Consider the following 27,009-nt stretch of genomic DNA (forward strand, 5'->3'; position numbering starts at 1 on the left):
CCCTCCCCACTATCCAGGTTGGCAGCAGACTGAAGTCAGAAACATGATGGCACCGGTAAAGAACAGTGGGTGAGGTGGGCACAGTGCCTCTGACCTGGCCTCCTGACAGAGGTGCCACTGCCTGATACAATGAGGGGGGCAGGGCAGGTTGGTGGCATGGTTAGAATTCTTCCAATGCCCTCGCCAAGCCAATCTGGTGTCCCCAAACCAACTTGACCTCACCATCCTGTCCTGTAGGAATGCTGCTACTGGGAGGCCAGGTGTAGCCATGGCCACAGCACAATAAGGCAGCCCGTAAACAAGCATAGTTCGAGAGGTGGGGTCTTTCAGTAGGTCAGTGGCACAGGAGGTAAGTCAAATGGTAGGGCAGAGTTGGTAAGGTGATTCAGAAGCATCTGGGTGCTAAAATTCATGTGCTGTTCCAGCAGCTGCCAGACCTCACCCAAGGGTTTCTTTAGTCTGGTCTCCCAGATGCTTCCCAGGATCAACTGCAAATCTACTACTTTCCAGGAACCCTTTGCTGCCAAGGAGCCCCTTTCTCATACTGTTATTTTGGGCTTTTAGGCCCATACTCCTTTGCCAGCAAACCACCTGAGCCTGGACTTTCTGCTGTCTACACCCTCTGGAGCTGGGAGACAATTCAGCCTTCTCCTCTGATGCACAAGGCCACAGGTGAGTCAGAATCATGCCCTTGCCAAGGGTCTCTCCAGGGTGACCTCTGGTGATAGGTTTGGTGAGCGCTCCCCCTAGATACTAAGGTGTTCATTATCAGTGCCAGAGTTGGGGCAGAGTGGCTCCATCTATTCACCAGGGTCTTCTGGCTAAAGCTAGTCTGAGGCCAGCCCAGAGCCCAGCATGACAGGACCGAGAATGACCATATCAAGTACTTCTGGGATCATCTTCTGAGGTAAAAACAACAACAACAACCCACACCTGTAAATGCAGAAGAAATGTTATTCTGCTGAGTTAGATAACAGAACACAGTGCACTTTGAAAAGTATTAAGAAATGTTAGGGCACCATAGTTCATTTTGAATGACGTAGGTGAGGAGTGCTTTTGTTTTGTTTTTGTAAAGATCGGAGAGGGCACAATTCCGCATGAATGTCTTTGACTGTCATTATGATTAAAGCTCTTTTTATAGCTGCAAAAGTGCTATAACAAGTTATTTTTGGAAGTGACTTGTCTCCTCAGGATTGCCAAGTGCTGGGCATCTCATGTGATACACTCATGCATCTGTCACATGGTGCCGCAACTGAACTGCTTCCTTGCTGTGCAGCTGGATGGCAAGAACACAATTAGTATATCTCTCTCCCGTTTCTCCGGCACCAGATGTGAGTGGCAAAGGAGCAACTAGATGGAGCATCAGCTGGGGCTGCACAGAAATGGCTATATATTTTTTGTCAGAAATTATAAAACCAGTGGTCCTTACAAAGCTTAGTTTGCAGGGTTCATATTTTCCATATTTTGAAAGACCGTCACTAGCTCTCAGTTTGCTTCCATAAACTCAAGACAGATGTTGATCTTGATTCTTGATGATAAGGTTACTGATCTTAAAAGGCACAGGTGGCTTGGTCCCAGTCTCTTTCCGTAAGTGGCACTGTTTGGCCTCCTGGAAATTCCCTGCCCCACACGCTTCCTTTAGGATAACCATGTGTCCTATTTTGCAGAGGACAGACCTTTATTTGGAAGGTCCACCAGAGGACAGTCCTTTATTGGAATGAATCTTCTGTCTGAGGACTCTCCTTTGCAAGTCTGACTTGAACCTGGAGTCCATAAAAAGCAGAACCAGGGAACATGAGCAGGAGAGTATTATTGTACCCATGTCCTACTTGTGGTCTTTACATAGGCACCTGTGGGAATACAATGTTGGACTAGATTGGCCTTTAGTCTATTTAACAGGGCTCTTTTTATGTTTCTCTGTTTTTCTCCAGGAAACAGACCATACATGCAGAACTTACGTGTGTAGGTTATAATCTAATGTTGCTTCCTTACATGACTAACCTCTTGCACTGTGCAGGCTTTCACTGATCACAGTGCCGCACCCTTGGGACAAAGACAGCAGGTGGAGTTCTTTTGCAAAATGAAATAATCCTAATCTGTTCTGCCCTTAAGGACACTACATCCTTGTCCCTCTAGTATATGGATAGCAAATGGAGGCCTACTCTAGCCCATGTTTCATAGACTGCCAAGACAGCTTGAGGGAGCTTCTTGTGGAGGAATGTGTGAATAGGGTTGTAGCATCACCACTGCTAGCATGACTTTTCTGGAGTTAATGAAATTTTATTGCCTAGCACTGCAAGTATTTCTGGAGATCCTTATTCCCAGTGGATGACTCATCATGCTATTTCAATATGTTTGTTCTTGCAGCTACTTATTTTCTTCTCAGCTGGAACAGTGCCACTTGATTCTTTGTTATACTCACTCTCAAACTCACATGATAAAATTCTGTAATTCAGAGATTCCAGTCTCTCCGTAGGATTCAAATAATAAAAATTATGCTCTTTTAGCTCATGAATTCAAAACTAATAAAAACTATGCTCTTTTAGCTCATGAATTCAATATTCTTTACAATACTGTTCCCCATTAGTCCCAAATTGTTATTTAGAAACTCAGGTCCCTCCCAGTGTATTACTAACCCATATTCATAAGTGCAAAGTTCAAAGTATCACAGCTATAGAAGTAGTACAAAGATTCACAGGTGGCAAAAGCTATGCTGATTTTACTTCAGAGAGGATCAGACTCAGGATCCACAAAAGAATGAAAAACAATATTTTATTCCCACAGTTGTTAACATCAGTTTTCAGTTATTTGCATGCTTGGCACCCAAACTCAATGACATCCTTTTGCAGTTTATGAACCACATTCTGCGATGAGATCTCCAAGCAGAGAAATAGTAATTTGAACACAGAAAGTAAAATTTGACTTTGCATTAAATGTCACTGAAGTCTTCTTATAAAGCATAGAAAACAAAACTGATGTTCCTGACCCAACAGTATAACTGTTGCTCATTTCCAGTGTGAGTTACTAACCCACAGATATCAGATGCTAAATTCTTCAGTCATTCTTCTTCTTTTCATACTAATATTTATTTATTTATTCTTACATTTATTTCCCATCTTTGTTCCAAGGAGCTCAAAGTGGCATATATACAACCATGCGAGGAAGGTCAGGTTGAGAAACAGTGAGTGGCTGAAGGTTACAGGGTAAGCTTCATGGCTGAGTGGAGATTTGTGTGGAGATGAGATTTCATCAAGTCCTAAGTAGCACTCTAACCACTACACTACATTGTCTCTCATGTTCTTGTGAGAGTGTGAGAGTGCTGAGGGGCGTTTACAGTTGACACAGGTGTTTGTGTAGGTGTGAGATAGGAGATCTGCACACCTGACAGACTAGAAACTTCAGAACCAGTTTGACAATGGGACAGATGGCTTCCTTCAGGAAGGTAAAGTTGGTGAAGATTGTGGGACTAAGATGTATCTATGCTTTCCCAGGATAAAAAACCCTCTCAGGCAATTTCCCAGGAATATCACTCAGGTATTTTGCATTGTCAAAGCTACTGCAGATTCATCAACAACTCCACTGTTTTCTAAATGTGGGAATCATAAGGTGCTTGAAAAGTATAGGAGAGTTAAATTATATTAGTTCAAGTTGGTAAAACAGATGGGGCAAGTTTCTAAAAATGAAGGCTATTTGAGAGGATATTCCTAATGAAAGAACCTTCCTATACATTCTGGTGCTTTGATACAATTCCCGAGTGAAGATGGGAAGCTGCCACCCTTCCCTGTTTTGACCTCTTAGGAGATCAATGCTCGCTGTGTGCAGTGGCATTGTGGCTTGCAGGGCCAGTATGTGCAGCAATCAGTCCATCAATGACCTCCACCCCCAAGGCAATTCAGCTCCTGGTAAGTACACTGAGTCTTTGCAGTTCCTGGTGGGATGGTCCCATAATTAAATGAGCATTATCTGATCTCATGCCAGAAATGCTTCCATTTTCTTCCTGTGACACACAATTATAATTCACTGCCAATGTCTGCCTGCTGTGGTGTGATCCTGTTATCTCCACTGTTATTCTGTGCAGCAGCTGTACCATTAGTTTTTTTATTTAGCTTCTGTATTTTGAAGGTTGATGGATTAGTTCAAGAGCCTTGTGTTTCCATGGTGAGTCGGGCTCTCTAATTTTATGATTAGTGATAGACGGAATGGCCATTGCCATTTTCTCCATGGGAGCTGAGGCTACCAGAATTTAACTCACCTGAAGCAATTAGTAAAACCAAATTGAAAGATAATTATGTTAAGCAAAGCATAAGCAGAAACTGATAATACTGAACACCTATTTTCAAAGACATAAAAACATTGTCTTCTCTTTGATGTTACAATTTTAAGTGAGGTGGGGGGGAGCATGTGCTGGTGAGCTTCCCCCACCATCCCAACCGGCAGATGACTCATCTTTGGGAAAGAGGAAATGAAAGATATATGTTGTCAGCAGCATGCAACATGGTCATTTTTTTTACTCCAAAATCTCCAGACTACAGTCTCCCCTGTGCTGTTTGAGTTGATGGTTACAGAAGCTGGCTAGTCCTCTTAAGAGTCCTCATTCATTCTAGGCTCAGCTAGGTACCTAGATGGTGCTACAGTTCTTTTTAAAGCTCAGTCTGAGTTTGTTTGATGGTGAAACAACATTTGAGCTTGCTTCTATGACTCTTCAAGCTTACCTTCATATGAGAGCTAGGCAGGCTCTTAATTGCTTTGTTTTGACATTGCTTCATTAGAACCTGACCTTGGCTCTGTTTTAACGTTTTGAAACTTGACCTCTTTTCTTCTTAACTTTGCCCTACTTGACATCCTTGACCTTGTTTCCCTCACTTGGTACTCACGCTTTGTTAAATCCCCCAACATTTGTGCCTCAACTACATATTTAAAAAGACAAATGAAAAAATATTTTCATTTGAAATATCATGACTTTCTCCAAGGAATTGAACTTTTGGAGTCACTGAGAATTCTCTTAGAGATCTCTGGGGAGCCCTGGGAAGTAGGGAATCAACAGAAGCTTTATTTAAAGCAATACACTAGATGCATCTTGAATGTGAATCCATTCTTGATGAGCCATTATGATAAACTTGTTATTAAACTGAAAAAGTAGTCCTTGGCAAGACTTAAGTAAAAGAGCATGAGCATGTTGAGGGGTATATATAGACATGGAGAACATCTCTTTATGCATAAGACTAAATTTGAGAAGTCTGTCACAGTCCGGTTCACGGGCGATCGAAGCCCCGGCAGGGGACGTCAGGACTGGGGGAAAGATGGCGGGGTGGGAGCAGGAACAGGGGTCCAGAAGCCAGGAGTCAGGAAGCCAAGAGTCCGAGGGTCAGGAAGCAGGGAGTCAAGAAGCCGAGGTTCAAGGATCAGGAAGCAAGAAGCCAAACACAGCAAGGCAGGAGGCGTGTTGCTGTGGCAAATAGCCGAAGGGAAATACTGACCTTATATCCCTTCCTAGCTCTTGCCACCAGGTGCTGTGAGTTACCAATCAGCCTCACCTGTGAGGCCGCGCCTTGCCTCTTCAGAACAAACTTAGGAAGGCCCTAGTCCTGCAGAGTCCTATTGGTCACAGGGCCTGGCTCCTGCATACACACCTGACAAAGTCCAACAAGGTCACAAAGTGAAATTGGGCATATTTGGAGGGACTGTTAGACAAGTCAGGCATAGACATCTACAGATCAGGTTGGAGCATAAGGCTAAAAGAGACTACAGTGGTGCCTCGCAAGACGAAAAGAATCCGTTCTGTGATTCTCTTCGTCTAGCGGTTTTTTTTCCGTCTTGCGAAGCAAGCCCATTGAAGGATTACGGATTAGCGCTATTAGCGCTATTAGAGGCTTTTATAGGCTTTTAGCAGCTTATCTGCTGATCGGATCAGCTGATAAGCGACTTAGTGCTATTAGCGCTATTAGCGGCTTATCTGCTGATCGGATCAGCTGATAAGCGGCTTAGCGATATTAGCGCTATTAGCGGCTTATCTGCTGATCAGATCAGCTGATAAGCGGCTTAGCGCTATTAGCGGCTTTTAGTTGCTTTTAGCGGCTTATCTGCTGATCGGATCAGCTGATAAGCGGCTTAGCAGCTTAGAAAAAGGGGGGGAAGGAGAGAAAAAAAGCAGGAACTCGCAAGACATTGTCGTCTTGCGAAGCAAGCCCATAGGAGATTCGTTTTGTGAAGCACCTCCAAAACGGAAAACTCTTTCATCTAGCGAGTTTTCCGTCTTGCGAGGCATTCGTCTTGCGGGGCACCACTGTACTAGCTATGAAGGCTCTGTTCTGCCTCCATGGTCAGAGGTGTGATATCTCTGAATACCAGTTGCTGGGAATCACGTGGGGTGAGTGCTGTTGCGTTAAAGTCCTGCTTATGGGCTTTCCATGTGTATCTGGTTGGCTGCTGTGAGAACAAGATGCTGGACTTTGGACTTTGGTCTGATCCAGCAACCCTTTTCTTATGCCCCCTTTTTAACATTGGTGTTAGTCATTTGCACAGCAAGGTAGATAGATTCAATCAAGTAGAAAGGGAGGAAAAGGCAGGTTTCAAATTGACTCGAATATTTACTCCCCACTGTGGTTTTGTTTATAGTGTCATTATAACCTTTAATTTAAAGTAGAGTGGAGTGCCAGAGGCAAGACTATTACATTTGCTTACGATGGGGGTAAGGGTTCGATGAAAGTTTAAGAACGTTGTTTACGAATAAAAGAATGGAAAGAACAGGGGTGAAACGAATATTCACCAATGATCCCAAAAGCTAAATTTATTTGGATATCCATGTATCTGTTTCTCCATTAGCTAGGCTTGTAAGGAATCTATTTCTCTATCTAAGGGTGGAAAAAACATAATATAAAAATATATAAGTATACAATAGACCCTCAATATACAAACATTTAACTTGAGTGCATTCAGCGTTATGTGCTTAATCTTTTTTTTAAAAAAAGAATTAAAAAGTGGAAGGAAAGGGGGCAAAAAGGGGGAAGGAAAGACTTTGGCAATGGCCACGCGCCATTGCACCCAAAGTGTTTTGACTATATATGATTTTGGCTTTAGGCATAATCCCTGGAATATAATCGCCGTGTAAATGGTTAGCTTACTGTATAATATAAAACATGGAACTTACAGTAGGTGTCTCAGCTATATTGTGAGCAGAGTTTTGTCCTGGTTTTGAAATAAAACACAAATCAAATGTTGCCTCAGGATGCTTCCCAATATAAATTAATGTTGTGAGCCACCCCATGATCGTCAGCACTCACCTCTAACATATCCAGGTTGGACTGCCTGCCTTAAAAAGAATAAGACTTCATATACATCAGTTTGATTATTAGTCATCTTATTAATTTAGTCATAAGTGTTTCAGTAGGCACATTCTTTAATGTCCTGACTCAGTGGAAACATTTGATAATTACTGATTAGTTTAGCAGCTGACAACCTCTTTAATCTCTCCTGTTGGTCTCTTGATCCCATAAATTCTGAGAATAAAAAGACTGCAGTGTGTCAAATGGTCAAATCTAAGCCAGCATCCCTTACTCTTTATGTAGTTTGTTTCTTTGATATTTTCAAAACACTGTTGTTCTGGAATTGCAAAATGGACTTCCGAGGAATGATTCATATTCTTTGGACTTTACTTTTATTCTAATAAAATGTTTCACTTTAATTATTATCCCAATTATTACACCAGGACCTAGGTAATAAAAATTAAATTCTAAATTAGGTGAGCATCACATTCAATATAATAAAGGTTGTTTGTTTTTTAAAATCACTTTAGGCTGCACTCCTATGCATGCTTACCTGAAGTCTCCCTGAGCTCAGTGGGACATCTGAGCAGATATGTAAAGGGGTTGCACTACCGGTGAACGAAACACCTCTATCCAAAAGGAAGTAAAACTACAGGCTGATAAGGAATTATTTGAAAGTGGTGAGTTATAATTGTCATATACTATCAAATGTATTTGAAAGTAAAATCATGCTTTAAATTTTCCTTCTTTTTATAATGGTAGGAAAAAATATGTTTAAGTAAACACCAGTTTAAGAAGAAAAACTTTGCTGGATTGAACCAAAGGTCTATCTCAGGGGTCAGCAAACTTTTTCAGCAGGGGGGCGGTCCACTGTCTCTCAGACCTTGTGGGGGACTGGACTATTTTGGGGGGGGGCTGCTTGAGCCCCGGTGGCTGCTTACCTGTGTCTTGCGAGTGGCAGGGGCTGGTGGTGGTGGCGGAGGGACGATAAGCAGTGTGCAAAAGGGCTCCAGAGAGTGGCTGCTTAAAATGGCAGCCACTCGAGAGGGGCGCTCAGCCAACTGCGGCTCTTGTGTCTTGCAAGCGGCAAGGGCTGGCAGTAGCGGAGAGACAATGAGTGGCGCACAAAAGGGCTCTGGAGAGGGGCTGCTTAAAATGGTGGCCGCTTGAGCGCTGCTGCTGCTGCTGTTGCTGGCACCAACAATGTCCAGCCCCCTTCTTCCTCTAGGCAGGGCGGGGAGAAGCCAGGAGGAGGGAGGGAGGAGGAGGCACCGCCACTGCCGAGGGAGGGAGAGGGAAAGAACTGAGTGCTGGCGATCCACGCGGCAATTCCTGGACCGTCCGCAGGCCGGATCCAGAAGGCAATTGGGCCTGATCCGGCCCGCGGACCTTAGTTTGCCGACCCATGGCCTATCTAGTCAAGGATTTTATTCTAACAGTGGCAAACCAGATGCCTATGGGAAGCCCACAAGCAGATTTGAGTGAAACTCGCCTGACGTGTTTTTTTGATGGTTATATAATGCATCTATCGTCGTCATTGAACTTTAATTAACACACGGAGCTTGTGTTTGTTTGGTCTTCCATTTTCACTCCATTGGAAGGGAACTGATCTGTGTTTTTTCGGTTACAAAAAACAATTTATGCACAGATCTGACCCTTCCCCAGGAATTTATTAACAGATCTGACTTACTCACCATTGGAGTGTTCTGGGTGCATCTCACTGCTTGGGGCCGCTGAACACAGAAGGACAGATGGATCACAGCGACATTTAGTTTTGTCAGGGTAGAAACTATCTTTTCAAAAAGATAATTGAGGCGGCCGCAAAGGGATAAAGTACATAACATTTCCTTAATTACAAAATTGCCTGTGTGGATGCTGCATCTTTCAAACGCTAGAGTTTATGCAACTATGATGATTGGTTTCTTTTTTATACCTTTCAAACTGGTGTGCTTCACAATGGAAATGCTGACGCAGCCTAACCAAATGAAGCTCGGCTCAGCCAAAATGTGTGAACACAATTATTTCAATAACTGTAGACATAGTAGCTCCAGGAATAGATTTAGACAACTGCCTTGCAGCAAAAACACCAATCATATGCCTAAGTTTGGCAGAGAAGGAAAAGCTGAAACAAGAGTTTCTTACAATAAATTGTACACCGGCTACCTTTAAGGGCTTTTGGTGCAAATTCAAGAATTTCAGGAGGCAAGGGTTAGGGCACTTTGAAGATGAATTCAAGGCCTAGAGATCATTGGGTTTTAAAATTGCTTTCAGATTGCACTACTTTTGCCCTGAGTTCAGGATAAGTTGGGATTTGAACGCTGGACCATCGTCCAATTTTACATTGGCATGGCATTTGAATATGGATTGCGTTCAGTGGTGTCACTCAGCTGACAAGAAGGCTTCCCTCAGTACAATGGAGGCACAAGCAATTTCAGCAATTCTCCTCCCCAAATACCACTTTCAAAATGCTCATTAACATTTTGAATTTGAAATATCCTTCCTCAAGGTACAGTTAGGCTTGTGGGGAGGGAGTGGAGCTTCCATTGGCATTGCAACATGGCAGTGGTGGGTTGTCCTGAGAAAAGTGGTCTTTCCACACCCAATTCTTTTTAAAAAATCTTTGTTTTTTTAAAGATTGAGGTGCTGGTACTAATTACTTCATAAAAATGCCATTGATGCCAGCACAAAATTGCTGCTATGGGCAGCTACAAAAAAGATTTGCTAGTTCTCTGTGCTGGTGAGTACCACACAAAAACACTGTCCACACCCATAATGAATTAAATAAATAGCCCTTAAATTTAGAAGAGCACTTTATCATTGTTCTGTCTGTCATTGTTCTGTCTGTCATGCCAGACCCCCCCCCTCAGGCAACAACGATGAATGTTAGTCCAGATATAAATTCTTTGGGAATTACTGTGAAAGTAACCTTGACATATTTTTCATCTTCATGCCTGCTGCCTTACTATGTGAATTCTTCATTTTACATCTGCTAGGCATAGCAAACAATTCTGACCAGAAAATTGTCCACTACCTGCAAGCTGGATCTTTTGACTAACAAATTGCAGGTTGTTTACAATTAGCAGCTTTAATCACAAATGTAAAACCATTTATTAGCCTGGGGTTTTTTGTTTCTGGTTTTTTGTTTGCTCTATTTTGAGAAGTATATTATTCCTGGAAGTGCAATACAAACCTAGTAATATAAATGCACACTGAAGAAGTGTGCATGCACACAAAAGCTCATACTGAAATAAAACTTAGTAGGTATCTAAGGTGCTACTGGACTATTTTTTTATTTATTTTGACTGCATCAGACCAACACGGCGACCTACCTGAATCCATAATAATATAGTAATACTTACAACCAAATTTGAAATGTATTTGACACACTATTGATAAAACTGAACAATTGGCTAAGAAGATCATCCGCAGTCCCAAAGCGACCTTCTGCTTCATTTTGCTCAGTCATTGTATTTTATTTAAAAAGTGTGTGTCTCCTCTAAGGAGTAATAGAATACACTATGTCACACTGTTCCAAGTCAATATATAAATGAAAGAAGTCTAATTTCCACATTCTCTATTCTTATCAAGATACTGTATAAATAATCTGCATTTCTTTATTTAGTTTTTGTAATCAATTTGCCCTCCTTTATCTTCTCTAGGCATATTATGTTTCATTCATTAACTCTTAACCAACCTGACCAATATATCTGCTGTGGAACTGAAATTTACCAAAACGTTTTACAGATTTTAAAAGAAAGCAGAATCATCCCTTAAGACTCACTTGAAGTAGCAATCACCATGCACAGACCACTTATCCATCTGTTGCCTCAGATCAGAAATTCCTTTATAAAAGCCTGCAAAAAGAATGTTTACAGTGCAGGAAAACAAAATGAAAACTAACAATAAATCATTTATTTCAGTACATGAATAATACCAGGAGGAATTTTCCCCACATGTCTATGATGCAGGAAGAGATATCGGAACCAAGATCTGTACCATGTCTGGTGGAATTTGAAGATTTCAGGATCTGTGACCTTCTAGCTAGCAGTCCAAATCTTTGATCAGCCACCTCTGCCATGTTTCCCTTCTTCCCCATGTTCACCTTTGAGGAGGGAGAGCAGTATGGCTGCAGTGCACACTGCCTATTGGGAAGATTGCAGAGTGGGGCACTCACCATTGCCCTGCATTTTCAACACAGTACTGGCAGCTGTAGTCTTGCCCGTGTACTGCCTGCACCAACATGGGCAGCGGCAGCAGCAGCATGTCTCTAATGCTTGTCACCGGCCAGGGTGGTGGCTGCTGCTGAGCAGTGGCATGCTTGCTTGGTGGGCCTTGTATTTGGACTGGTAGTTGTGCAGTGGCAGCAGCAATGTCCCTGCCTATCCAGGCCAAGCTGCAGGAGCAGAGCGAGCACATGCATGTCAATCAACAATGAAGCACGGTCATCCCAGCCTGCTTGCAGCAGAAAGCAGAATCAGTCAGGTGAAAGGCAAATGAGATGTATGCATGTCATATGCAGTGAATATGAAGTGTGATTAATGTAAGTGGGCAGTGAAACAGCACTACTGATTTGATCATTGCTATCATAACTGGCCTGTGTGTGTGTGTGTGTGTGTGTGTGTGTGTGTGTGTGTAAGTTTGGGCAGTGTGCAAGTGCTTGATAATGGAATAAGGGTGTTTCAAGGATATCCATTTCTGTCTGTGAAATGTGGGAGGAGATTTATTTCTTTACTTACAAAATGTATTTGTATACCACCCACTCACATAAAATCCCAAGGCAGTGCATCACACAGAATACTATAAAGACAATTCAAAATCACAAAATAATAATAATAATAAATGACTGGCTCAGCTAAAGAAAACAAAACAACCCAATAGACCTGTTGGCATAAACAAAGTTTTCAAGAGACACATGAAAGTAAACCTGTGCATGCCTGCTGGGAGAAGCGTTCCCCAGTGTGGAACCAGCAACGCTACATGCCTGACTTCCGGTTGAGCCTAGTCAGGCTTTGTAACATGAGAGACAACCAACAGCACTCCCCTAGATGATCTCTGATCAAGCTGAGATGTGGTTAGTTCATTCAGTGAGCAACATTATTACCTTTGGATCTAGGAGTTTTGAAGCAGTGTAATTAGTGGAACATTATCATTATCGGTTGCACAAGAAGTTTCTCTATTTCACCCTAAATTTCCATTTTTCTATTGAAATGGAAAAATAACAGTCCCCCCTCTCAAAAGTTGATTTCCTCCTATTTTCTCTCTCATCACCATTTTTATCAGCCTTGAATAAGACCCTGTACAAGTTTACCAATAAACTGTTCTTGCAAGAGTTGGTGATCATGTGACATTCCTCTGCCTTGTGACATCACAAGGTCCCAACCCTTGATAGGGGTTTTTTTTGGGGGGGGGGAATCTCCATCCTGCCAACCCTAATGTTTTGGTAATGCAAATATTGGTAACTGCTGACTGATGTGAACAGTGGTGGATTTTGTTTTGTAAACTTTGTAGGTGTGCCATTCCTTATCAACACTGCTGATTTATTAAAAACAAGTTATCTGTATGCCCTAAACAGCCTCAGTCCAGTATATCTGAAGGAGCATCTCCACCCCCATCGTTCTGCCCGGACACTGAGGTCCAGCACCGAGGGCCTTCTGGCGGTTCCCTCACCGCGAGAAGCCAAGTTACAGGGAACCAGGCAGAGGGCCTACTCGGTAGTGGCAGCCACCCTGTGGAATGCCCTCCCACCAGATGTCAAAGAGAAAAACAACTACCAGACTTTTAGAAGACATCTCAAGGCAGCCCTGTTTAGGGAAGCTTTTTAATGTTTAATAGGTTATTGTATTTTAGTGTTCTGTTGGAAGCCGCCCAGAGTAGCTGGGGAAACCCAGCCAGATGGGTGGGGTATAAATAATAAATTATTATTATTATTATTATTATTATTATTATTATTATTATTATTATGTATTATATCATGCATATCATACAAATTACAAAGATCCCACAAGCCTGAAGTCTGCCTACCCCTGATGTAGCTTATTCTGTAAAGTAAGGATGAGCTGAAAGGAAGGATAACTGCAGTATAATAGGCACTCATGGTCAGAGGGCAAATTTGCTGCAGATATCATACAGCAATAATTATGTCCACTCCTGCAACCAATTCGGGCTGACAACAGATCCTTGAGGGAGAAGTGGTCTGTCAGTTCTAATAACACCCAGCTTCATACAGCTACATACAGACTCCTGCTGTGGAAACAATGGCCATTCCATGGACATATGCACAGGAAGCCATGTGGACTGTAAGAAAGATGGATGCACAAGAGATTTATGTGAAGTGGATTTAGCTTAGGCCATCTTATTCCACACAGCTTAAACTCAAACTCCAGAGAGTATAATGTTAGAGCTGATTAAAGCTTTGTCTTTCTGATGTTGATTCAGATGTGACATTAAAATTTGACGCAAAGCAAATCCATGTAAATTACACACTGGGGCAAACCTGTCATTGAGAGAGACATTAGCCATCAGTACAGCACAAGAACTCGGTGTCAACAACACAAGAACTCGGTGTCAAAGAAACTGGTGATGAAATTGCTGATTGCAATCCTGCTCCCCAAATATCAGGTCTACACTGGACTCTTTGAGAAGCATCAATAAGGTAGAAAGAATTCCTTTCTAAAGGGCTGGGCTACCTCATTTACCTAACATGGTAGGGAAGGCATCAACTGAATACCTGACTGAATACCTGAAGGTTACAATCTTCCCTCAACAAACCTTTTTTCACAATTCAGTGAAGGATCTAATGTAGGAGTTCAAATGTTTAGCGTGGGCAAGATGTTTTTAGTGGAGGGGAGAAAGTTGAGTGGGAGATTGTGCCCATAAACACTGCTGCCTTGGATCTTAAAACGCCACCTATTTAAAATTGTGTTTTTATTATGCTAAACCCATGCTTTTAAATTGTTCAAATAATGTGGACAATTAACTATTCTGGTGAAAGGATAATAATTCCATTAACTAATCTTGAAGTCATATCATAACTTCAATGTGAGCTGCCTGATAATGACTCACTATCCCTTTTGTCCTCCTCCTCCTCCTCCTCCTCCTCCTTGTTGTTGTTTAGTTGTTTAGTCGTGTCCGACTCTTTGTGACCCCCTGGACCAGAGCACGCCAGGCACTCCTGTCTTCCACTGCCTCCCGCAGTTTGGTCAAACTCATGCTGGTAGCTTCGAGAACACTGTCCAACCATCTCGTCCTCTGTCATCCCCTTCTCCTTGTGCCCTCAATCTTTCCCAACATCAGGGTCTTTTCCAGGGAGTCTTCTCTTCTCATGAGGTGGCCAAAGTATTGAAGCCCCAGCTTCAGGATCTGTCCTTCCAGTGAGCACTGGTGGCTGATTTCCTCCTTACCTGGTGATTATTATTACAAAATGTAAGTCATTCTTTCTTCTCCAGCAACCTTCATTCCAATCTTTCACTTTCTGGGACACAAATGCATTCTCTTCTTAGATATAATCACCTGCTTAACATCTGGCTTGGCAATTTTAGGCATGGCAGAATGGTTTGATAGGCCTGGCCTTGAGTATCTTGTCACTGATCACAAATACTGATAATGCAAACGGTAGTGAGATTAACTCCTTTCTTCTTGGTGAACAAGGTAATTTTCACAGCATCAAAATGATCATATCAGCATTCTGTTCGGGAAATGTAGGCGTCACTACACCATTTATATGCTAAATCTACAGTATTTGATATCTGAAAAGGTTCTTCTGAAAGATAGGATCTTTCCATGTTTGGGGAGAACATAGAATTCTCAGGTGAGCAATGCTGCCATCAGGGCTCAGTAGTCAGGCACCTGCCAAGGTCCATACCCCGGGAAGGCATTCAGTGGCCCTGCTCCTCCTCCCTACTGCCACTGCATGTTCACCTGCTCCTCCAAAAGAAGCGTGCAATGAAAGGAGTTGTAGCCCTTGCTCATCTCATCAGCTCCTAGGTGGACTGGTACAAAAGCAGCAAAAAGGAGGCGGGCCTACAGAGGGTATCTGGGCCAAGGATTGGGTGGGGGGCAGGGTAGGGAAGGGAAGGACAATCACTCAGTGGCAGAGCACCTGCTTCACATGCAGAAGGTCCCAGGTAGGACCTACATTTTGGGGGACCTGAAGCTTGAACTGATATGAGGGCCTCTTTACAACCAGCAACAAGGTCTGGGTAACCACTGTTATCTTTTTCAGTGGGGTTGTTCTATGACAGATCACCACCTTAAAAAACCCTCAAAAAAACCCTACTACATCCCTCTGGGATGGGACCCTGAAGCTGAAGCTTCATTAGTTCCATAGTAGATCTGCCCCTGGTCCCAGGTTCAGTCTCTCACTTCTCCAGAGAGAAACCAGGGAGAGCTACTGCCTGTCAATAAGCAAACAATACTGAGTTAGATGGATAGATAGATAAAATCTTTATTTGCATCAGCCACAAGCCATAGCAAAGGAATCAAATACAATCAAATACAGATATAGCTAGATGGTTGGCTATACAATCAATGGTCTGGCTCAGTACAAGGCAGCTTCTTCTGTTCCCATGCCCAGTGGTGGCTGGTGCCCATTGGGACTGGTAGGGCAGAAGGAAAGAGACCAATAGTAGGTGAATCCAGAGTCAGTGACTACCTAATTATAGTTCTGTCCCGCATCATCCTCCCTCCCCACCCCATGACTTGTAAAAGGGCAACACTGAGGCAGGGCCACCCCTTGGGCTGGTTGAAAGTAAGAACGTAAGCCACTGAAGGCTGGCAAGGGGGCAGAGTGAGATTAGTGAGGCAGTGCCCTGTTTACCCTAAAGGGTCAGCCTCCATTGCCTGTGTTACAAATAACATTGGCTCCCAATCCATTTCCAGGTCCATTCAAAGTGCTGATTTTGACTCTTAAAGTTCCTCATGGCTTAGGGCTTGAATCCTTGAAGAATTGCCTTTCCCCCATATGTGTCTATCTGTAAATTAAGATTGTTAAAAGAAGATCGCCTGTAGGTGTCCCCACCATTTGAGATGAGGAAGGTGGCAGAGAGGGGGCCTTCTCAGCTGTGGCACTTTGGCAGCTGAAGGACCTGTCCTAGCACTTCCATTATTATTATTATGTTAGCAACTTTTTATCAGCCTGAACTTTTAAGATGTGATTTTAATGTTGCTTTGTGCTGCTTTGGGGCTCTTAGCTTATTTTATTTGTTGTATTTATATTTTAATTCTTTTATTATTTTTATAACCTGCCTGTGAATATGATTGAAGGACAGTATAAAAATACTTGTAATTAATAAATCCTAAAATTAGCTTCACAGCTCTTCAGCCAAATATATCACTAAGACTGTAACAGACATTTTCTAGGCACATAGCACCAACTGAGAGCACTGATGCTGATTCATAGGTCTGTCCTTGATCCATCTGTGGCAATGAAGCTATTCCCTACAAAGGATCTCCCCCCGCCCTCATTTCACAGTGCCAAATGTCACAAAGCATGTTTATCATAATAACACTTGTGGTTCTCTCTCTCTCTCTCTCTCTCTCTCTCTCTCTCTCTCTCTCTCTCTCTCTCTCTCAACTATAGAAGTTTAGTACAATGACATTGTAAAATATCTTAACCCACTTCTGGTAAACCCAATGATGCTCAAGACATAGCCCCTCTACTACCTCCCTCCATTTTAGCATATTAATTGCCTGGTAGTGTTATAAATATCTGGAACATTTTGCAGATATGATGGCATCAGCCTTGGTATTTATGCAAAGCTATGTAGATAAACCGTTCAAAAGTCTGGCTGTGTCCATTGGACAAATTGCCCAACCAATATGTGGGCAAGCAAGGTCTTCACTGAAAGCAGTGCTAACAGCCAAGATATCTCACCATGTGTGGTTTTTAAGGGCATCAGTCTCAACAGACTCTCTAACACTTCTCTGCTAATAGCATTTTTAAAGGAATAGAATTACTAAGCAGGTTTATCAGATGCCAACATTTACCATGGGAGCACCTTGCCAATGTTTAGCCTTCCCTACTCATTGTAGTAGATGTGGCCTCACACCAAATCATGGATCTATATTCTTCTATACAAGTTCTCATAGTGTGCCTTCCAAACTATGGCTGCTCCTGTATGATAGCCCTATTATTTAAGCAATAAGAATTACATATGAATTGTTTTACAATAAACAATCTCCTGTTCCTTGGTGCTCTCTAAGCACTAGGAGCCAAAGACGAGACTCCATTCACCCAGTTAGCATTTTTAAAAAAGAGGTCCCATTCACTGCAATAGCAAGTATAAGGGGATTTGCCATGGAGCCTTAGCTGAAGATCATGGGTCGAAGCCCCACTTCCTTCAGGCCAAGGTCTCAGTCTTAATTAGGGATAGTGGAAGGGATTCCATTCAGTTTGCTTATGAAGCCAAATCCATCAAATCCACGTTTTCTGAAACAATATGAGAACTGAGACACAACTATCCTTCAAAATTCATTTTGAATTTTGAAGTTCTCCAACTTAACAATGTTTACAAAAATTAATAAATTTGGAGGAAATGTACATCATAACGAATATATTGGTGAAATTACATACTAAAATGCATTATATAAGGAGGAATTGCTTGCAAAAATGTGTACATTAATCAAATCTGCATGCAAAAATATGTTTATTAGGAGAAATTCACACTAAAATGCTGAAGAATTTCCATGAAGATTCCCCCCTCCAAATATTTCTTCTTCTTCTTAACCGAGTAAGATTGTCTTCCATAAACACGGTTTTAACAACGAGTCTGTAAGTAACTGTGGAGGCCAATTCTGAATCCACACATCTTTCCACAGTGGGGACATTGGTTCCCAGGTGGGAATTGATCACGGTGTGGATTTGCCAAGCATGCCTTCCTCTTAGCACGTTTTCCCCTTGCATTCTGAGTTTGAGTGTCTTCAAAGTCCATGACACCTTTGGTAAAGGCTGTTCTCCAACTGGAACGCTTGCAGGCCAGTGTTTCCCAGTTGTCAGTTTTTATACTACTTTTTTTTAGATTTTCCTTGAGACAGTCTTTAAACCTCTTTTGTTGACCACCACACTTTCCATTTTTAAGTTTGGAATAGAGTAGTTGCTTTGGAAGAAGATCATCAGGCATCCGCACAACATGACCAGCCCAACGAAGTTGATGTTGGAGAATCATTGCTTCAACACTGGTGATCTTTGCATCATCCAGTACACTGATATTAGTTCGCCTGTCTTCCCAAGTGATGTGTAAGATTTTTCGGAGACACCGTTGATGGAATCTTTTGAGAAGTTGGAGATGGCATTTGTAAGTGGTCTATGTTTCACATATATGTGGCTGTAGAAATTTAAGATTTGAAAAATGAGAACTGGACGGAAACAAGATGGATAGATCCTTCCATTCCTAGTCCAAACCAATCCATTCCCGTGTTCGCCCTACCCCAGCATGCCTCCAATTGTTATTCTAAACCCACGGCTGGATTGTTTCTAGTCTGGCCCTGAGTCAGAACACTGAGCAGTTCCAGGCTTTGAAGCAATGTTAGAAACTCTGTTCTGCAGGCTGGACAAGCTGTGGCATGTTAGCAAGAACATTTAACCATAGTACCTTAAAATTATGCAAGTGTTGGGGGAAGGTCAAAACTGGCAGGTCCCTCATGGCTCTTAGTATCTGTGTAGATCTATGTTATGCTTAATAAGGTTCTGACCCTCATTAATCCAATAATTTCCTATTTATTTTAGATATTGAGATGTTGAGATGCTTAGACACAACTGAGTAAATATTCTTTTGAGGGCAAGGGCATTTCTTTCGGAGAAAATCTAAAGTAGCAGCTCTAGGAGGTCTAAGTTGCTGAGAAGGATCAATAACTTCAGGGTCTAAATTCGATATTCATGAAACCCAAGCAAAATTTGTTTTGTACAGACAACTCCCCATTTACACATGAATGTACTGTCAGTGCTAGTATTTTTCCTTGTGTGGTGGAACTTCTCCCCCTCTCCTTCCCCTGTGTCCCCTAAATTTGTCCTGGGCAAGTTCTTCCAACCCCCAATATTCCAGAGCAGAATTTTGGGTTGCGAAGGATGTGAGTGGGAGGAGGAGAGGGGGAAATCCTCTTGCACTAGCACTCATTCTTGTGCTGGTTCAAAAAATGAGTTGAACGCTCAACACCCACCAAGAGCCCCTGAAATCACTTACAAATTGAAATTAGCAAGCACATTAATTAAAGACATATTTGTTTATGAAGGCTTCCTCTGAATGTTCTTATTGTTCTTCTGTTTACTGAGTTTGTATTTTTTTTATTTTAAACTGTTTATTGTACACCACTTTGGTAACTTTGGGTTATGAAGTGGCTTGTGAATCTGCAAATAAATATGAAAAATAAAATGGGGACTCTACCACCCTGTTCAAAGTGCATACCTGGCCACTGGAGTTCTCCCACCATCTGAATCAAACACTGATAGTTCAAATGTTATTGAGCTATGTTAAACTATAACAGGTTAAAGAGTAAAAAATAATATACCAAAAAAAACCAACACCGCACTTATAAAGATACTGGTTTCCATGCATCTAGGATTAAGTCCATCCTTCTTCCTGCCAGCCTGCTGGTCATGCCTAGACAGGTTCTTCTACATTCCTCTTAATCTTTTTTAATGTATAAAACACGATCACCATCAACTTGTATCGCCTTTTGCTGTCTACTGTAATCTTAGGTGTCTCTTTCTGGTTGGCTCCCTAGATTTCTGTCTTTCCCTCAGTGACAACCTCCCATTTAGTTCCATGTCCTCATTGTTCCAGGCAGAGCAAGCAACTTTGTTCTCTGAAGCCAGCACTCATGTGTCCTTCTTCTTCATTCTCTTTCTATAATCGAGACATTTGTCAGGCTGTGCTTCTGAAATTTCCTAGATAAGTATGCTAAGAGTTCCTGTATCCATCAATTCTATATTTTTAAATCTTGCCCAAGTATTCTCTATGTCTCCATCACCACTTCTGCTTTTGTTGTGAGCTCTTAATTGCTTTAAGATATGAATGCTGTGTGATTCACATGGTTGTATATCTCTATAATTTGAGTCCACTTGATTTTGCCTATAATCAAAAATGATTAAATATGTGGAGATATATATATATATATATATATATATATATATATATATATATATATATGCATGTTATTCCAATTGTACACCAGAAAACTATTCATCACTGCAAAGTTATGAAGAGGGCTCTTATTTTTATAATGGCTTCAACAATCATATGCTTTCAAGGGACTTTTTAGAAAGGAAATAAGGATAGACATGGTAATTCTTGGGAGGAGGGGACCAAGGTCTTCCCACCCCCGGACTTCCTGGCATCCTTCTGTGACTCCATGAATTTCAATTAGGCCTCACAGTCATCTTAGCTTCAGTTATGATTGATCAGCAAAATGGGTTAGAAAGAGAACAGGGTGGGATTACTCCTATTTTATTAGACAAAAACTGACCATGAGTGCAAATGCATCTTCCACACTTAGAAAGCTGCTTTATAGCAGGTCAGGCTACTTTACCATCCAAGTAGCAGCAGATATCTTGGGTCTCAAGCAGAGGACTTGCATATTGCCACCACTGGACTTTTTATCTGGAAATGCCATGACTGAACATGGCACCTTCTCTGTGCACATCTTGTGCTCTACGACTCAGCTTTGGTTTCTCCCAACTTTAATGCCATGACTAACCAAAAATCCATCTACATACTGTACATCTATCTCTCTTGTATAAGCACAATGTTATAATGTAACACTAACTGCAGTCTGGAATTTCAGTCAGTTCTGCCTTACTGACTTGCACAGAGACTCATGTGTAGCTTGGAAACATACATGTGTGGCTCAGTTAAAAATTACTGAATTACCATCATGCATATTGTTTTGCACAAGAGTCTAAATGCGGAATCCTATGTGTTCCAAAATAAGAATGATTGGTCTAATTTTATGCCTTAAAGTAGCAGCTGCTATTCCATCTCCCTCCTCTTTCCTTACAAGATTTTGTAAATAAGCAGGAGTTGTGAAAATATGTCTACTATTAATTGGGGATTTAGTTAACATGCGTAAATAGGGTAACCCGTGAGAATGAAGACTATAAATTGCACTAATAAAGAGTATGACTCAAAGAACATATAAAATTAAAGTTCCAGCCAAAACATTCTCACTCATTTCTGAAGATTTGTCTCAGACATTTACTCTTGAATTTGCAACTCAACCATGGGTGAGTTTTCAGACATGAAAATGTAAGTTGATAATCAAGCGGGGGGGGGTGCTTCCCCCCACAACATCTACAATGCTTTGTAATGTTTTGTAGACATAGAAGTCAAAGAAGGCAGTCTAGAGATGGACAATAAAAAGGTAAAGAGACCCCTGACCATTAGGTCCAGTCGTGACTGACTCTGGGGTTGCGGCGCTCATCTTGCTTTATTGGCCGAGGGAGCCGGCGTACAGCTTCCGGGTCATGTGGCCAGCATGACTAAGCCGCTTCTGGCGAACCAGAGCAGCGCACGGAAATGCCGTTTACCTTTCCACCGGAGCGCACTTTGACTTGCTTTCGAACTGCTAGGTTGGCAGGAGCAGGGACTGAGCAACGGGAGCTCACCCCGTTGCGAGGATTCAAACCACCGACCTTCTGATCGGCAAGTCCTAGGCTCTGTGGTTTAACCCACAGCGCCACCCACATCCCAGAGATGGACAATAACCCTCCTTAAAAAAAAGAAAGCTGCTCTAGTGCTCCTGTGATTGCCTGCCAACTCCTCTGCTTCAAATCAACAAAGAAAGATTTTCACCAGGAACATGGAAACATTTGTGGAAATAGGTTATCTATTGGCTGTGGTAAAATTATCCACACACACACAAACTTAAAGTAGTTTCTGTGCAGTATTAATCAAGGCAAGCCATTATTGGCCATGACATTATTTATAAAATAGGCTTTTTAAAAGCAGTCAAATATTAGAGGCACCCTAGTTTGGTCTTCAAGTTCTGAAAACTATGGCCCCAAACTATGTTCTCAAGTTTAAACATTTTTCCTGGCATATCTCAACCTAGAGTCTTCATTATTTATGATTATTTAATATTTGAGAATGTAATAAAATTAAATGACACAGAAACTAGGAAAGCCAGAACTTTTAAAGCATTTGCTAAGTAGGCCACTTTGCCAAAAGCAATGCAAAAACTGTGGGTGTTATCATAGTCACAAAAAATAGGAGAGATACACATACATATATGGGGGGACGGGACCTGAGGGAGTTAAATCTCTTGCATTGCAAAGATGCAGGATACTAAAAACAACAACAAAAAACCCCACTGATATGAGTTGGAGAATACCTCTTTTCTGTTATGCCATTTTTAATAGATTAAAAATGGAACCTAATATAGTTAAGAGCATGTACTGACCAGAAACAACAGTGGTCTCTGGGATAATTTCACTTCATATCCATCTTCTCTTCAAACACAATATAGTTCCTTCCTGACTGATAAGCAGCCAACTAAGTGTGTAGCTTCAAGTAGCATTATTGGTAGGGTCCTCAAAATGATGATGGTGGTCAAGCGTTAGGCATGTTTGAAGGAGATTGATGATGATTATAGTTTATATACAGCCCTGTACCTGGAGGTCTCAGGGCAGTTCACTTCAGGTCCAGTCATAGAACTGAAACTGCTTTGGTCATCCAGTTTAATATTATTTATCAAAAGAAAGATGGGGATTGTGAGCCTGTTCATTCTTCTTGACTTTCAATACCATAGACCATGGTCTCCTTTGGAGTGGCTCATGGAGTTGAGGACTGGGGACACTTTATTTCAATGGTTCTGTTCTTACATCCAGAGCTGTTTTCAGAAAGTAATTATAGGAGACCACTGTTCAATGGCATGAGAGCTTCCCTATAGTGTTCCAATCATGTTCTCCACACTATTTAACTTCTATATGAAAATGGTGGGAGCTGTCATTAGGAGTTTTGGAGTGAAGAGTCACCAATATGTGGATGATACCCAGCTCAGTCTCTTTGTTCCATCAGACTCAGGAGAGGCAGCTGAGGTGCTATACAAGTGTTTGGAAGTGGCAATAGGTTAGATGTAGGCCAACAAACTGAAAATGAATTCTGAAAAGAGGCCTACTAAATAATTGCATTAGCAGAGCCACCACAGCATGTTCCACTAGTACAATGGGGCTTCCTCCTCCTCCTCCTCCTCCTCCTCCTCCTCCTCCTCCCACATGCTCCCCATGCCCCACAAATCAGCTTTGGAGAGCTGGGTGAACAGCAATCAGGGTGAGGAGAGAAGATAATTCTGTCAGGAAAGTAGAAATGCTTGCACTGACTGAGCAATCTACTTAGTGATATTTTGAATTCCATGCAGAGGAATTATGTGTGCAGCAGAACTTAGAGAACTTTTACACTCTTATGGAAAGAGCAAGCTTTACGGCTCGGGAATACTCTTGGATCCAGCATTGTCATTTGAGGCTAAGGTGGCCTTGGTGGTTGGGTTTCTAGCTCGGCTCAGAATTTTTGCAATGCGCTCTGTGTTGTAATGATTTGTGCTTCTTATTTCAAGCAAGAATAATAATAACAATAAATTATTGCCAGTAATTTATTGCTTTTTCATTAGAGCTTTGATATGATCAAACATTGGGCCACCATATTAATGGCATAGAAGAGATCTAAACAACTGGCTTTTCTCACAAGTTTATGGCAGGTGTGTGGAGTTGCACCATGGGGATGCTCCTTGCATACTACTGGACTGGGAGGGGTGGCACAAACATGCAGGAAATAATTATATCATCATCATCAAACCTTTTATTGGCATTACAAATAATTATATTGATGGAGAAAGCACTTTTATCATTGAAAGGAAGCAAGTTTCTTTTGAAGCTTGCAAGTTGTAAAAATAATAACACCTTCTAGTTTTAAACTGGCCTGATCATTTTTTTTTCTTCAGCACTCGTGGTTTTCTGAAGGTTACATTTTCCTACATCAAGATTAATCTGCCTTAGTCATGCATCCACAGTGGACTATACACTGGAGCAGCCCATCTTAGATTGCAGGATACATATATTTTCATTACGTTCCTGGAGTGTGCTTTTCCCTATTGTATGTCAAGGTAACATTGGGCATATTATGATCTTATTATGATCCATTCTTATCTATGACAGCAGATTTATTGCAATTGTCTCAGACTGACTCAGCAGGGATTAAACATCCACAATTTACTTTGAGGAAAAGTTTGATGCAGGGTTCACAGACAGATGTGATGTCTCAGAGGATCTCCTGCTAGTATGTAATGTTTGGTTTTTTTCCAGTGAAAAGGGAGATAGAAAGTGGTCATAATACAGGACTGATTTAGAATGTACAGACCTATTAATTTCAGTCAGTGAATTTAAGCACATTCAACTTTGAATTGTATTGGGCTTGCATATTCAAGGCTTATATACTTTTGCTTATTTTTATTTTTTATAATATATATATTCAACCAGATCTATTTTCCAAATTTCAAACATATTCAGAAGCCAAGAACATGCTATGAGTCAATAATTTATTAATGTCTACATAAGCCATGAATCACCCATGACATTTTTATAGGCTTTATTAGTAGTAGCTATAGCTATATATTAATTAGTAGTTTGCTCTTTACCAGCAGAGCAATTTTAATGCAACCTTTCTGTGCCCAGTGCATTATTGACTTATTGATCAATATGTTCATGGGATATATCTGAATATAACATTTGTCAAAGATGAATAAATCTTTAGGTAGCCAATAGTAATTGAGCTTTGTTACAATGCTGTCTTATCCCCATATACTGGGAGGGTACTGCTCAGCTGCTCTAACACAAAAGGCTGTTCATAACTGCCATAACTGTACCAACTGACACAACTGCCTCTGGCATATGACATCACAGAGTTCTATAGCCCTGGTGAGCATTAGCCCTTTACTTAGCATTTTGAATGTTTTCATCCCACACTATCTACAGCATAGGGATGGACATGAGTGGTGGAGAGTTTTTAAAGTATAAAGTGTCTCCTTCCATTATAATGTGGACATAGACTGTCATGATCTGAATAACATATATGCCTTCTTTTAACAATTTTAATTATTATTATCTCATTCCATTTATTATTTTCATTCAAAGCATGTGTGTCTCCTAATTTACTGTGGTTTCCTAGTGATGGATTTAACTTTCAGGTAATATTGTGACTGCCAAGGTGACTTAGCCTTATTTATGCTCATAATAATTGACATAGCATATACTGTATGTAGCAGCTGGGATACTGTTATCCCTAACATGAAAAATATCACAGCAATTCAACTTATTAATGGACAACTTGGTGTCAAGCACATAAAAACTATTTATGCTGGCAGATGTGCATCCCACATAACAAATGAAGACTGTCATCTGGCTGAATAAGAAATGTCAAGGAAACTTACTGATAGGTTTTCTACTGGCAGACTTCTGATAGTTCTAGGGGTTGTGAGCCTATTTGTGTCTATGGGCATATTTGGAATTTTGAGAGAGTGCTGTAGGTACCAACGCTCCATTTGCTTCTCTGTCCCCTCCCCTGAGAGAAAGTGTGTGTGCGTGTGTGTGCGCACACACACACACACACACACACACACACACACACACACACACAATTTGCATCCCACTGGAGCCCAGTGGGGTATATGGGGTGTTGGGGAGGGGTAGTGCCTCTGGTGGGGGACACGTTGTACTCCTTCTGGGGTAGTTTGTATCAGGAGTTCAGCCTACACTCGAGTAGGACCCTGGCAGAGACACATGCCCGACTGGCATGTTCTCTCCCTCCTGGTTGATTGTTTGGGAGCTTCAGAAGATTTCTTCATCCCAAACATCACAGCGACCGATGCCAACAGACATCGGCACACTTAGGGATCCTCAGAGTTTGCGCACCTTGCATGACAGACCTCAGCAACTCAGCATTTTGGCTAATCTACTTTATTTACATATAAACCCACACGGAGCACTGCAACATGGCTCCCTCTCTAGCATCAGACAGCAAAGAGAGAAAGAACAAAGGACACTTCACGGGACACAGTAACATAAACATCCTGTCTCCGTCACTTCCCACTCTGTGGAGTCAAAATATACCGTCATGTGAAAGACAAAAATCCCATGACTGCAATCATGGATCAGGAATTCTAACACCTTGCCCATCTTTGGTACCCGCTCTGCACTCACCACTCACCTGTGTCTGCTAGAAGCTGTCAGCATGTAACAGTGGCCACACCCCGGGAAACAGCATCAACTGACTGGATGAGGGTAGTTGATGGTTCTCAAACACTCTGTGAGTTAGGGACTTCCCCTGCATGCGAAGACAGGCTCTGGCGGATTGAGCGGATGAGACTATTCATGGGTCCAAACATCAAGAAGGTGGTTTATGCACATGCTGCAGAAGGAAATGAGGAGCAGATGTGGCTTGTCAAGTTGGGAAGGTAGTCCACCTACTTGCACCCAAGGGAGGTCACTTCAGTGCTGCTAATGCAGTGTTTTGACTTCTCCCCTGGAGGCACAATCCATTCTCTCTCGAGACAGACATACTGGTATGCCAACAATGCAATGTCCAATGCAATTAAAATAATATTTTTAAAAATCAAAAATTTTTGTGCAAAAAAACGCTATCAAATTAAAGCTTACACTGGTAGTGTATACGTTGAAAATCACAGATCCAGTGATTACCATAACCACAAAAACATGACCTGAGGGATCTTCATGTTTTTTACATAGGAATACAAGAAAACCACAAAT

At 41.7% G+C, this 27,009-nt stretch overlaps 1 protein-coding gene across 7 annotated transcripts; it reads right to left on the bottom strand.

Annotated features, from left to right (window-relative positions):
• Positions 1–3,775: 3,775 nt before the first annotated feature.
• Positions 3,776–26,793, bottom strand: LOC310713995 (uncharacterized protein). 7 transcript variants are annotated; one of them, XR_014529485.1, is made up of 6 exons: positions 16,835–19,180; positions 14,325–16,796; positions 11,044–11,116; positions 8,957–9,051; positions 7,148–7,309; positions 3,776–4,252 (listed from the first exon to the last, which is right to left on the bottom strand). XR_014529485.1 is itself a non-coding variant. In XM_083518860.1 (5 exons), the coding sequence occupies exons 2-5, from the start codon at positions 14,515–14,517 to the stop codon at positions 4,185–4,187; spliced, it is 429 nt and encodes a 142-aa protein (XP_083374986.1). In that variant the 5' UTR covers positions 14,518–16,796; positions 16,835–19,180; the 3' UTR covers positions 3,776–4,184. The 7 variants fall into 7 exon arrangements, 3 of the variants coding, with proteins under 3 accessions (XP_083374986.1, XP_083374984.1, XP_083374985.1); XM_083518860.1 differs by lacking the exon at positions 7,148–7,309; XM_083518858.1 differs by lacking the exon at positions 3,776–4,252 and having other exon boundaries at positions 6,770–7,309.
• Positions 26,794–27,009: the final 216 nt, after the last annotated feature.

Source organism: Podarcis liolepis, assembly GCF_965112155.1.
Source record: "Podarcis liolepis genome assembly, chromosome: 8".
Taxonomy (NCBI): Eukaryota; Metazoa; Chordata; class Lepidosauria; order Squamata; family Lacertidae; genus Podarcis; species Podarcis liolepis.

Bases quoted from the DNA above. Each gene is read 5' to 3' on its own strand.
- LOC310713995 (XM_083518858.1), bottom strand. From the start codon at position 14,517: ATGACAGAGGACGAGATGGTTGGACAGTGTTCTCGAAGCTACCAGCAT. The intron at 11,117-14,324 runs GTGAGTCATTAT...TTCTTTTTGCAG, and splicing joins GGAGGAGGACAAAAGGGATA to GCTTTTATAAAGGAATTTCT. The intron at 9,052-11,043 runs GTGAGTCTTAAG...TTGAAAAGATAG, and splicing joins CATGGTGATTGCTACTTCAA to TTTCTACCCTGACAAAACTA.